The sequence below is a fragment of the Notolepis coatsorum genome (assembly GCF_963971535.1).
Source record: "Notolepis coatsorum genome assembly, chromosome: 3".
NCBI classification, from domain to species: domain Eukaryota; kingdom Metazoa; phylum Chordata; class Actinopteri; order Aulopiformes; family Paralepididae; genus Notolepis; species Notolepis coatsorum.
The window spans coordinates 146957291-146973935 of NC_140167.1; the positions used below are offsets into that span (position 1 = coordinate 146957291).

General features: G+C 35.3%; 1 protein-coding gene across 1 annotated transcript in view; it reads left to right on the forward strand.

Moving 5' to 3' along the window:
- Positions 1 to 15997, forward strand: part of LOC311224521 (nck-associated protein 5-like) — a 470803-nt gene extending 454806 nt beyond the window's left edge. Inside the window, exon 14 of the mRNA XM_084309543.1 lies at positions 14329 to 15997. Coding sequence (XP_084165669.1) covers positions 14329 to 14330 — 2 coding nt within the window. The 3' untranslated portion in view covers positions 14331 to 15997. The remainder of the gene's footprint in view (positions 1 to 14328) is intronic.
- The last annotated feature ends 648 nt before the right edge of the window (positions 15998 to 16645 follow it).

Sequence of the window (16645 nt, forward strand, 5' to 3'; positions counted from 1 at the left end):
TATTACACTATTACACACTATTACACTATTACACTATTACACTATTACACACTATTACACTATTACACACTATTACACTATTACACACTATTACACTATTACACTATTACACACTATTACACTATTCGACACTATTACACTATTACACACTATTACACTATTACACTATTACACACTATTACACAATATTACACTATTACACACTATTACACTATTACACTATTACACACTATTACACTATTACACACTATTACACTATTACACTATTACACAATATTACACTATTACACACTATTACACTATTACACTATTACACACTATTACACACTATTACACTATTACACTATTACACACTATTACACTATTACACTATTACACACTATTACACTATTACACACTATTACACTATTACACCGAGTACAATGGCACAATCCGCAAGTCTCTACGACAAACGGTTCAAGAGATACACTGAGGGGGTGTGGCCTAAGGGGGCGTGGTCTAAGGATCGGGGGAGTGGTCAACATCGACCAATGAAAGGTGGTCAACATCGACCAATGGCACAATCCCCAAGTCTCTACGACAAACGGTTCAAGAGTTACACTGAGGGGGTGTGGCCTAAGGGGGCGTGGTCTAAGGATCGGGGGAGTGGTCAACATCGACCAATGAAAGGTGGTCAACAGGGGGAGTGGTCAACATCGACCAATGAAAGGTGGTCAACATCGACCAATGGCACAATCCGCAAGTCTCTACGACAAACGGTTCAAGAGATACACTGAGGGGGTGTGGCCTAAGGGGGCGTGGTCTAAGGATCGGGGGAGTGGTCAACATCGACCAATGAAAGGTGGTCAACATGGACCAATGAAAAATGAAAGAGGATATCCCTACTGAGTACAATGACACAACCCACAAGACAGAGGGCGCTGTCCAGCAATTCAGTAGTGCAACACAGTGATGGCCAATGATGGGTTAAGTGGATGATGTCATTGGCAGGTCAGCTCAGCCATGAGCCCTGAGCCTCACAGCTGTTAAGCCTGAACCAATCAGCCATGAGCACAATGACTTGCATATTCTGAAATTTCTTTACATGACTGCATTGTCACGTTGATTAAAAGAAAACTATAAGAGATGAAGCGTTGTGACTCGCACAAGAGCACTACAACGAGTAGGCGAAGGGTTGTGCGCGAGATTGTGGCATTCGTGCGATATTGTGGCACTCCTTCGGCGATCGGAACAGAAGGCTAAAAAAAAATTGATTTCTAGAGGGCGATTGCATGGCGGTCAATGGGGAGGAGAACCTTCAAACAAATGGTCGTCAGTTGAGATAGAAATGTCCAATTCCATTTATTTTTCTTTTGTGAGCGGGATGACAGCCGTGTCATCGTTTTGATGTGTTTGTTTTATTTCTACGTCCAAAATTGAGATCACACTCGCAATTCACCCAAGGTAGGGGGAAAAAGATTATTTCAGCTGCTACACTCTAAAATGCAATGCATTCCCAATGGGACCGGAATTTTACCGTTTAAAGTCGATTCGTAGCCAGACGGTGCGGTGAAACTTTTACGGGTTCGAAGACCGCAGTTGCCATAGGCAAGCCGCTCGTTTTGATACCTTTCACGTGTATGGTGCGCGAACGCTTACGTGTTGCAAAGTGTTTGAAAATCTGAGAATATAGATAATAAGTATATACTAGACAATTCCGCGCGGGGGAAATTGTGAAAGTGTGGGTGACGCCTGTGCACCGCCGGCCAACGGGGGAGAGGGTCTCTCGCGAGTCTCTATGACAAACGGTTCAAAGGATACAAAAAGGGGGCGCGGCCTAAGGATCGGGGGAGTGGTCAACATAGACCAATCAAAGAGGATATCCCTACTGAGTGTAATGACACAACCCGCAACACTATTACACTATTACACAATATTACACTATTACACACTATTACACACTATTACACACTATTACACACTATTACACTATTACACACTATTACACTATTACACACTATTACACTATTACACACTATTACACTATTACACTATTACACACTATAACACTATTACACTATTACACTATTACACACTATTGCACTATTACACTATTACACTATTACACTATTACACACTATTACACTATTACACACTATTACACTATTACACTATTACACACTATTACACTATTACACTATTACACACTATTACACTATTACACTATTACACACTATTACACTATTACACTATTACACACTATTACACTATTACACTATTACACACTATTACACTATTACACTATTACACACTATTACACTATTACACACTATTACACTATTACACTATTACACACTATTACACTATTACACTATTACACACTATTACACTATTACACACTATTACACTATTACACACTATTACACACTATTACACTATTACACACTATTACACACTATTACACTATTACACACTATTACACTATTACACTATTACACACTATTACACTATTACACTATTACACACTATTACACTATTACACTATTACACACTATTACACTATTACACTATTACACACTATTACACTATTACACTATTACACACTATTACACTATTACACACTATTACACTATTACACTATTACACACTATTACACTATTACACACTATTACACTATTACACTATTACACACTATTACACTATTACACACTATTACACTATTACACACTATTACACTATTACACACTATTACACTATTACACTATTACACACTATTACACTATTACACTATTACACACTATTACACTATTACACACTATTACACTATTACACACTATTACACTATTACACACTATTACACACTATTACACTATTACACTATTACACACTATTACACTATTACACACTATTACACTATTACACACTATTACACTATTACACTATTACACACTATTACACTATTACACTATTACACACTATTACACTATTACACTATTACACACTATTACACTATTACACACTATTACACTATTACACACTATTACACTATTACACTATTACACGCTATTACACTATTACACTATTACACACTATTACACTATTACACACTATTACACTATTACACTATTACACACTATTACACTATTACACTATTACACACTATTACACTATTACACACTATTACACTATTACACACTATTACACTATTACACACTATTACACTATTACACTATTACACACTATTACACACTATTACACTATTACACACTATTACACTATTACACTATTACACACTATTACACTATTACACACTATTACACTATTACACACTATTACACTATTACACTATTACACACTATTACACTATTACACTATTACACACTATTACACTATTACACACTATTACACTATTACACTATTACACACTATTACACTATTACACTATTACACTATTACACACTATTACACTATTACACACTATTACACTATTACACACTGTTACACTATTACACACTATTACACTATTACACACTATTACACTATTACACACTATTACACTATTACACTATTACACACTATTACACTATTACACTATTACACACTATTACACTATTACACACTATTACACTATTACACACTATTACACACTATTACACTATTACACTATTACACACTATTACACTATTACACACTATTACACTATTACACACTATTACACTATTACACTATTACACACTATTACACTATTACACACTATTACACTATTACACACTATTACACTATTACACTATTACACGCTATTACACTATTACACTATTATACACTATTACACTATTACACACTATTACACTATTACACTATTACACACTATTACACTATTACACTATTACACACTATTACACTATTACACACTATTACACTATTACACACTATTACACTATTACACACTATTACACTATTACACTATTACACACTATTACACTATTACACTATTACACACTATTACACTATTACACACTATTACACTATTACACTATTACACACTATTACACTATTACACACTATTACACTATTACACACTATTACACTATTACACTATTACACACTATTACACTATTACACTATTACACACTATTACACTATTACACACTATTACACTATTACACACTATTACACTATTACACTATTACACTATTACACACTATTACACTATTACACACTATTACACTATTACACACTATTACACTATTACACTATTACACACTATTACACTATTACACACTATTACACTATTACACTATTACACACTATTACACTATTACACTATTACACACTATTACACTATTACACTATTAGACACTGTTACACACTATTACACTATTACACTATTACACACTATTACACACTATTACACTATTACACACTATTACACTATTACACTATTACACACTATTACACTATTACACACTATTACACTATTACACACTATTACACTATTACACACTATTACACTATTACACTATTACACACTATTACACTATTACACTATTACACACTATTACACTATTACACTATTACACACTATTACACTATTACACTATTACACACTATTACACTATTACACTATTACACACTATTACACTATTACACACTATTACACTATTACACTATTACACACTATTACACTATTACACACTATTACACTATTACACTATTACACACTATTACACTATTACACACTATTACACTATTACACACTATTACACTATTACACACTATTACACTATTACACTATTACACACTATTACACTATTACACTATTACACACTATTACACTATTACACACTATTACACTATTACACACTATTACACTATTACACACTATTACACACTATTACACTATTACACTATTACACACTATTACACTATTACACACTATTACACTATTACACACTATTACACTATTACACTATTACACACTATTACACTATTACACTATTACACACTATTACACTATTACACTATTACACACTATTACACTATTACACACTATTACACTATTACACACTATTACACTATTACACTATTACACGCTATTACACTATTACACTATTACACACTATTACACTATTACACACTATTACACTATTACACTATTACACACTATTACACTATTACACTATTACACACTATTACACTATTACACACTATTACACTATTACACACTATTACACTATTACACACTATTACACTATTACACTATTACACACTATTACACTATTACACACTATTACACTATTACACTATTACACACTATTACACTATTACACACTATTACACTATTACACACTATTACACTATTACACTATTACACACTATTACACTATTACACTATTACACACTATTACACTATTACACACTATTACACTATTACACTATTACACACTATTACACTATTACACTATTACACTATTACACACTATTACACACTATTACACTATTACACACTGTTACACTATTACACACTATTACACTATTACACACTATTACACTATTACACACTATTACACTATTACACTATTACACACTATTACACTATTACACTATTACACACTATTACACTATTACACACTATTACACTATTACACACTATTACACACTATTACACTATTACACTATTACACACTATTACACTATTACACACTATTACACTATTACACACTATTACACTATTACACTATTACACACTATTACACTATTACACACTATTACACTATTACACACTATTACACTATTACACTATTACACGCTATTACACTATTACACTATTATACACTATTACACTATTACACACTATTACACTATTACACTATTACACACTATTACACTATTACACTATTACACACTATTACACTATTACACACTATTACACTATTACACACTATTACACTATTACACACTATTACACTATTACACTATTACACACTATTACACTATTACACTATTACACACTATTACACTATTACACACTATTACACTATTACACTATTACACACTATTACACTATTACACACTATTACACTATTACACACTATTACACTATTACACTATTACACACTATTACACTATTACACTATTACACACTATTACACTATTACACACTATTACACTATTACACACTATTACACTATTACACTATTACACTATTACACACTATTACACTATTACACACTATTACACTATTACACACTATTACACTATTACACTATTACACACTATTACACTATTACACACTATTACACTATTACACTATTACACACTATTACACTATTACACTATTACACACTATTACACTATTACACTATTAGACACTGTTACACACTATTACACTATTACACTATTACACACTATTACACACTATTACACTATTACACACTATTACACTATTACACTATTACACACTATTACACTATTACACACTATTACACTATTACACAATATTACACTATTACACACTATTACACTATTACACTATTACACACTATTACACACTATTACACTATTACACTATTACACACTATTACACTATTACACACTATTACACTATTACACTATTACACACTATTACACTATTACACCGAGTACAATGGCACAATCCGCAAGTCTCTACGACAAACGGTTCAAGAGATACACTGAGGGGGTGTGGCCTAAGGGGGCGTGGTCTAAGGATCGGGGGAGTGGTCAACATCGACCAATGAAAGGTGGTCAACATGGACCAATGAAAAATGAAAGAGGATATCCCTACTGAGTACAATGACACAACCCACAAGACAGAGGGCGCTGTCAGCAATTCAGTACTGCAACACAGTGATGGCCAATGATGGGTTAAGTGGATGATGTCATTGGCAGCTCAGCCACGAGCCACACAGCTGAACCAATCATGAGTGAGCCATGAGCCACACAGGTGAAGCAATCACTATGACTTGCATATTTTCTATCCAATGCATTTTATGGAGGCAGATGCATGACTGCATTGTCACATTGATTAAAAGAAAACTATAAGAGATGAAGCGTTGTGACGCGCACATGAGCACTACAACGAGTAGGCGAAGGGTTGTGCGCGATATTGTGACATTCGTGCGATATTGTGGCACTCCTTCGGCGATCGGAACAGAAGGCTAAAAAATAGTGTGAAAAATGTGATTTCTAGAGTGCGATTGCATGGCGGTCAATGGGGAGGAGAACCTTCAAACAAATGGTCGTCAGTTGAGATAGAAATGTCCAATTCCATTTATTTTTCTTTTGTGAGCGGGTTGACAGCCGTGTCATCGTTTTGATGTGTTTGTTTTATTTCTACGTCCAAAATTGAGATCACACTCGCAATTCACCCAAGGTAGGGGGAAAAAGATTATTTCAGCTGCTACACTCTAAAATGCAATGCATTCCCAATGGGACCGATATTTTACCGTTTAAAGTCGATTCGTAGCCAGACGGTGCGGTGAAACTTTACGAGTTCGGAGACCGGTGTTGCCATAGGCAAGCCGCTCGTTTTGATACCTTTCACGTGTATGGGGCGCGAACGCTTACGTGTTGCAAAGTGTTTGCAAAATCGGTGGAATAAATAAATAAATAATAAAAAGAGTATGGATATGTATAGTGTGGGTGGCAACCTGGCTTCGCCAGGTCACCCACAATTACACTATTACACACTATTACACTATTACACTATTACACACTATTACACTATTACACCGAGTACAATGGCACAATCCGCAAGTCTCTACGACAAACGGTTCAAGAGATACACTGAGGGGGTGTGGCCTAAGGGGGCGTGGTCTAAGGATCGGGGGAGTGGTCAACATCGACCAATGAAAGGTGGTCAACATGGACCAATGAAAAATGAAAGAGGATATCCCTACTGAGTACAATGACACAACCCACAAGACAGAGGGCGCTGTCAGCAATTCAGTACTGCAACACAGTGATGGCCAATGATGGGTTAAGTGGATGATGTCATTGGCAGCTCAGCCACGAGCCACACAGCTGAACCAATCATGAGTGAGCCATGAGCCACACAGGTGAAGCAATCACTATGACTTGCATATTTTCTATCCAATGCATTTTATGGAGGCAGATGCATGACTGCATTGTCACATTGATTAAAAGAAAACTATAAGAGATGAAGCGTTGTGACGCGCACATGAGCACTACAACGAGTAGGCGAAGGGTTGTGCGCGATATTGTGACATTCGTGCGATATTGTGGCACTCCTTCGGCGATCGGAACAGAAGGCTAAAAAATAGTGTGAAAAATGTGATTTCTAGAGTGCGATTGCATGGCGGTCAATGGGGAGGAGAACCTTCAAACAAATGGTCGTCAGTTGAGATAGAAATGTCCAATTCCATTTATTTTTCTTTTGTGAGCGGGTTGACAGCCGTGTCATCGTTTTGATGTGTTTGTTTTATTTCTACGTCCAAAATTGAGATCACACTCGCAATTCACCCAAGGTAGGGGGAAAAAGATTATTTCAGCTGCTACACTCTAAAATGCAATGCATTCCCAATGGGACCGATATTTTACCGTTTAAAGTCGATTCGTAGCCAGACGGTGCGGTGAAACTTTACGAGTTCGGAGACCGGTGTTGCCATAGGCAAGCCGCTCGTTTTGATACCTTTCACGTGTATGGGGCGCGAACGCTTACGTGTTGCAAAGTGTTTGCAAAATCGGTGGAATAAATAAATAAATAATAAAAAGAGTATGGATATGTATAGTGTGGGTGGCTATTACACTATTACACACTATTACACTATTACACTATTACACACTATTACACTATTACACTATTACACACTATTACACTATTACACACTATTACACTATTACACACTATTACACTATTACACACTATTACACACTATTACACTATTACACTATTACACACTATTACACTATTACACACTATTACACTATTACACACTATTACACTATTACACTATTACACACTATTACACTATTACACTATTACACACTATTACACTATTACACTATTACACACTATTACACTATTACACACTATTACACTATTACACACTATTACACTATTACACTATTACACGCTATTACACTATTACACTATTACACACTATTACACTATTACACACTATTACACTATTACACTATTACACACTATTACACTATTACACTATTACACACTATTACACTATTACACACTATTACACTATTACACACTATTACACTATTACACACTATTACACTATTACACTATTACACACTATTACACTATTACACACTATTACACTATTACACTATTACACACTATTACACTATTACACACTATTACACTATTACACACTATTACACTATTACACTATTACACACTATTACACTATTACACTATTACACACTATTACACTATTACACACTATTACACTATTACACTATTACACACTATTACACTATTACACTATTACACTATTACACACTATTACACACTATTACACTATTACACACTGTTACACTATTACACACTATTACACTATTACACACTATTACACTATTACACACTATTACACTATTACACTATTACACACTATTACACTATTACACTATTACACACTATTACACTATTACACACTATTACACTATTACACACTATTACACACTATTACACTATTACACTATTACACACTATTACACTATTACACACTATTACACTATTACACACTATTACACTATTACACTATTACACACTATTACACTATTACACACTATTACACTATTACACACTATTACACTATTACACTATTACACGCTATTACACTATTACACTATTATACACTATTACACTATTACACACTATTACACTATTACACTATTACACACTATTACACTATTACACTATTACACACTATTACACTATTACACACTATTACACTATTACACACTATTACACTATTACACACTATTACACTATTACACTATTACACACTATTACACTATTACACTATTACACACTATTACACTATTACACACTATTACACTATTACACTATTACACACTATTACACTATTACACACTATTACACTATTACACACTATTACACTATTACACTATTACACACTATTACACTATTACACTATTACACACTATTACACTATTACACACTATTACACTATTACACACTATTACACTATTACACTATTACACTATTACACACTATTACACTATTACACACTATTACACTATTACACACTATTACACTATTACACTATTACACACTATTACACTATTACACACTATTACACTATTACACTATTACACACTATTACACTATTACACTATTACACACTATTACACTATTACACTATTAGACACTGTTACACACTATTACACTATTACACTATTACACACTATTACACACTATTACACTATTACACACTATTACACTATTACACTATTACACACTATTACACTATTACACACTATTACACTATTACACAATATTACACTATTACACACTATTACACTATTACACTATTACACACTATTACACACTATTACACTATTACACTATTACACACTATTACACTATTACACACTATTACACTATTACACTATTACACACTATTACACTATTACACCGAGTACAATGGCACAATCCGCAAGTCTCTACGACAAACGGTTCAAGAGATACACTGAGGGGGTGTGGCCTAAGGGGGCGTGGTCTAAGGATCGGGGGAGTGGTCAACATCGACCAATGAAAGGTGGTCAACATGGACCAATGAAAAATGAAAGAGGATATCCCTACTGAGTACAATGACACAACCCACAAGACAGAGGGCGCTGTCAGCAATTCAGTACTGCAACACAGTGATGGCCAATGATGGGTTAAGTGGATGATGTCATTGGCAGCTCAGCCACGAGCCACACAGCTGAACCAATCATGAGTGAGCCATGAGCCACACAGGTGAAGCAATCACTATGACTTGCATATTTTCTATCCAATGCATTTTATGGAGGCAGATGCATGACTGCATTGTCACATTGATTAAAAGAAAACTATAAGAGATGAAGCGTTGTGACGCGCACATGAGCACTACAACGAGTAGGCGAAGGGTTGTGCGCGATATTGTGACATTCGTGCGATATTGTGGCACTCCTTCGGCGATCGGAACAGAAGGCTAAAAAATAGTGTGAAAAATGTGATTTCTAGAGTGCGATTGCATGGCGGTCAATGGGGAGGAGAACCTTCAAACAAATGGTCGTCAGTTGAGATAGAAATGTCCAATTCCATTTATTTTTCTTTTGTGAGCGGGTTGACAGCCGTGTCATCGTTTTGATGTGTTTGTTTTATTTCTACGTCCAAAATTGAGATCACACTCGCAATTCACCCAAGGTAGGGGGAAAAAGATTATTTCAGCTGCTACACTCTAAAATGCAATGCATTCCCAATGGGACCGATATTTTACCGTTTAAAGTCGATTCGTAGCCAGACGGTGCGGTGAAACTTTACGAGTTCGGAGACCGGTGTTGCCATAGGCAAGCCGCTCGTTTTGATACCTTTCACGTGTATGGGGCGCGAACGCTTACGTGTTGCAAAGTGTTTGCAAAATCGGTGGAATAAATAAATAAATAATAAAAAGAGTATGGATATGTATAGTGTGGGTGGCAACCTGGCTTCGCCAGGTCACCCACACTAATAATAATAATAATAATAATAATAATAATAATAATAATAATAATAATAATAATAATAATAATAATAATAATAATAATAATAATAATAATAATAATAATAATAATAATAATAATAATAATAATAATAATAATGATAATATGACCATGAATAATAATAACAATAATAACGTTAATAATAATAACAATAATAATAATAATAATAATAATAATAATAATAATAATAATAATAATAATAATAATAATAATAATAATAATAATAATAATAATAATAATAATAATAATAATAATAATAATAATAATAATAATAATAATAATAATAATAATAATAATAATAATATTGCTAGATACCAATAAACAAACAAACAAAACAAAAAAAAACCTGCGTCACGAGCCTCAGATGCATGGGAAAGAGAAAAAAACTAAAAATAAATAAAATCAGATACATAGAAATGTATACCTGCTGTTCATATGTTCTCATTGTTCTGTCTTTAAAAGTATTTTTAGTTGGAAAATATTTTTACAGTATACTTCAACTCATTATAAAGATAATTCCAGAGTTTGACTCCCACCACTGATATACACATCTGTTTCAGGGTTGTCCGTGCAGCACACTGATGTTTAAAATGACCTTCCCTTCTATGCTCTCCATTTTGTGATATGAGGACAAACCTGTTTTGAAGATTGGCTGGTAATGCTTTACTTTTGGCCTTGTTATACATAACTACTAATGTCTGTAATTTAACTAGCCCTTGCAATTTCAATAATCCAGAATTAATAAATAATATGTTGGTGTGTTCTCGATAGTCTGCTTTACAAATAATCCTAATAGCTCTCTTCTGTAGGAGATACAGTGGTTTGTGCAATATGAGGTTTCCAGGTCAAACCTTCGTCCAGCATTACTCCCTAAACGTTGTGTTGATAGGATGCAGTATGTCCAAATCTAAAGAAATCCACGCTCAAACAACAAGGGTGGAGGTTCTCCTTAAATACAGAATTCATGAGGAAAGAAGCGTGACACTCTATATCCATTAAAAAGTTATTCTTGTAAAAACAGTGACGTTTTGGTCTATAGGACCTTCATCAGGCAAACATGTTTTTGAGAAAACGTTATCGTAAAAGTGATACTCTTTTACTGTAGCCCATGGTAGTTTGCTGAATGCACACATCTGATCTTTACTGGATGGTAGGATCAGCATGTTTTCCCAGAGGCTTTACTTTTGATTCAGAGAGTATAATAACTAAATATGAATTATCACTGTGAATGTTATTATAACGTTGCACATATAAAAAGCCTTGGACTTGCCCTTTCAATGTCATAGAAGCAATATTCCTTTATGCGTTGTCATTAATAATTTTGCTTTGTAATGGATTTTGTATTATTATTGTTTTTTGTTTGGTCTGCAGCTCAAAATTACCAATAGGCTAGATGTGCCAACAAAAAACAGAGCTGTATGTACTTTGATACAAATCCATTTAAAACATAAATGACTAGTTCTGTCAGTGGGGACTTACCAGAAGAATGCCTTCAAGCCCAGATTAGTCCATGATTCATACAAGCCAGACCCTAGTTATTATTACAGACATTTTGCTTTCTGGCAAACAGTTGTCTCTCTATCTTGCAGATTATGCATGTAGTCAGATAGTGATGGAATAGTATTACCGCCTTCAAGGCACTTAAATCAGAACTAATGCTTGGAAATAGCCCGGTTCTCTAGCAGGTAAGTGACCACTTGTGTAGCATCCCATGGCCTGGAGTTTGACTAACTTAATTCCAGACTATCTTGCCATAGCTGTTGGAGAGTCCTTTATTTTTTATTTTTTTGCAATGATCAAAGGTAAACTGCAGTTAGAATGTTCACATTAAATGCATTACTTAATTACTTTCATGGGTTTTAAAAGGTGAAATCCACTGAAGCAGAAATGGTCAGAATCATATCCTACTACTTTTGAGCTGCTTTGTCGTTTCTGTTTATATCCTCTGTCTGATGTTGCTCATTGACAGTGTTGTGAATTACACATATCAGATGTTTTTAATGCAAACAAAAATAAAACAATAAGGAGACCTGTAGTTCCTACTAAATTGATCCATAAGTGCCTGCTGTTTTTACCATTTTCATTCAAATCTACATTTTAGCTTTGACAAATCTCTCTCATATAGGCCTCTACTGTAATTATTTAGTTGATGACGTAGTGTAATTGTTAGTAACGATTTAGCTACTTGGTGTGAGTATAAACAAAATACAAACCTGATAGTCATTTGAGTAACTACCTGTACCTTCGGGTCCAGTGCTCAAATACCTTAAACCACTAGAGAAATATTATCCTACAAACAAGAATGGCTGATAGAGATAGCCTGATGTTGCCCATCAACATGCGTCTTCTAAAGTCAACTCTGTCCGTGATAATCAAATCACAGTGTATTCCTGCTATTTGCAAGCCATACAGCCAAAATATATTTAATGTAAGGAGAAATAATTAGTGTAAATTGAGGCAAAGGGTGGTTGGTTGAAATGGCTTTGAGCTTCCCATATTGAACGGTGGACTTTGATGGAGAGCTACAGTATTTTGCTTCACATGGTGCTGATTGTTTTTGTCAAAGCCTCTTATTCTGTTTTCCTTCTTCCATTTCAGAGGTGATTGTGGAAAGTGGAAGCTGTCAAACTACAGACTTTTCAACATCTCTTGGTTTTGGACACTGATGACTTTTCCTGACTTGCACGAGTAGGTCAGGAAGGGACTTTTTGCCCCTCTGCTATACTCTAGTAAGGCAACTGTATAGAAACATAATATTCGATTACAATAATGGTTGGATACCACTCCACAAACAAATTTGCTTAGTTAGTCGAAGAGAACTGCGGGAACCCCATGACCAACGCAAGGAAGCTGAGTAGCCTACTGCAAACTAGATTGTGCCCCACTTGGGGCATAGAGCAGAGCACGGCGGTTGCTATTCATGGGGTCCAAAATGACATGTCACCTCACGATCTTGGATTTGCAGGCAAAGATCAAAGAACTCTCCATGCTCTGTGTACCACGGGTTAACTCTGTCTACCTATGAGAATGAAACACTCACAGTACTGGACAGCTGTGACCACTATCTGTGTTTAATGTACAGCAATAGCAAGTGATTGCTATTCATTAGCTTGTACGTTTTGAATTTAGGTCTTGGAAGTGACCTGCCACTAACTTGTTAACTCGCAGTTATGTTATTGTTGTCCTTGGTCCATGAGGACTTGCATGCAACCTGCCTCAGGCTCATTAAAACATTTGACATTGACCATATCCACACAGCGGCCATTTTGCTCTTATGTCATGCTCAGGGTGCGATTCCTTCCCACAAGGGAACAGGGTGGAAAGGAATCTTAACCTGAGCATGATATAATTAGCAAAATGGCTGCTGTGTGAATATGGTCAATTGAAGATGCAGACTGATAGCCATTATAGTATAGTACCTTGTTGTAACACATTCTACAGTTAGCCTTTGACATCAAGACGAATCAATGAGTATGTTGTTTGTAACCTCAGTTCTATGTAATCTAAGCACATTCTGGACACTGCTATGCTAGCTCAGGGAAAATACAACTTGTCACTGGTAAATTGACAGATGCTGTGATATACAATCATTTGAATAAGATACATTTTAGACGTTGTTTGAAAACAACCTTGTTATCTAAACAAATTTTCTCTCTCCCTCTCTCTCTCTCTCTCTCTCTCTCTCTCTCTCTCTCTCTCTCTCTCTCTCTCTCTCTCTCTCTCTCTCTCTCTCTCTCTCTCTCTCTCTCTCTCTCTCTCTCTTCCTTCTCTCTTTCTACCGTCACTTTATCTGTATAAATGACTGTAAGATTGTTGTGACCAAAAGAAATTATCCACCTCTGTCAATATGGAGGAGTCACGCATTTGCCTTGAGAGACTCGTGTTGCTTCATGACCAGTGACGTTGGCCACCGCGGGCTATCCCAAACAGAGTTATGCATACAACGTTGTATTCAAACAGTGGGTCTCATTCCCGAAAAATTTTCAAAGATATATTCTGGAAGACTTATCTTGGAACCACTGAGACATAATCTATGACAAGTACACTCTGAGTCCTGAACGTGCTGGAGATATGTCTTAAGTGGCTGAAACGGTCGCAGAAATTATATGATCTGATATCTGCTTGGAGAATGGCATTCTGTCGTAAACTCCAAAGCGCGTTCCCGTTCAGCTCATTTGCATACAAAACACCGCCTCCATAGCTCCTTATAAGGCAACTGGTGACGCAGCTGTGTGAAATGGAATGGCGGAAGTGCTTTGCGAGCCGCGTGATTACGAAACCTAGCGTCAGTCAGTGCCAATCAGAGAGCGTCTCTGAGAAATGCGGCTAGGTTTCGTAATCACGCTTGCGCCCATCAAAACTAGATTAGATTAATGTATTGGCATCATATACAGCTCGCGAATGAATGAATGAATGAATGAATGAATGAATGAATGAATGAATGAATGAATGACATATAATATATATAGCCTACGGCGGGCGTAATGAATGAACGCAGTATGGCTTATTATTCCATAATTAAGCCTATAGGCTACTGTTCATTCGTAGGCGCACACAAGACTTGTTATGGAATATTAATGCAGTCTATTTCCACCGATTAGCTTTAGTTCTTATTTATTTATCCACTGTCATTTCAGTGTTGGTGTATAGGCTATATAGTGTATTTCAATATAAGTTTAATTGATTAATGATATATTCGAAGGAATGCAGGTTTATAGCTATATCAACCCCCTCCAATGTACAGTAAATGACCAAGTATGGTTTTGTCAATATTCCAATGTACAGTTTTGCTTGTACAGTGTAAGTCTATCCCCCACCCACCCCTACCCAACCTCCTCCAACAGTTTCTACGTCAAATGTACTCTCTTTTCTGGACTCTTTTTGTATCACAAACAGTACTGTATTTGCAAATCTG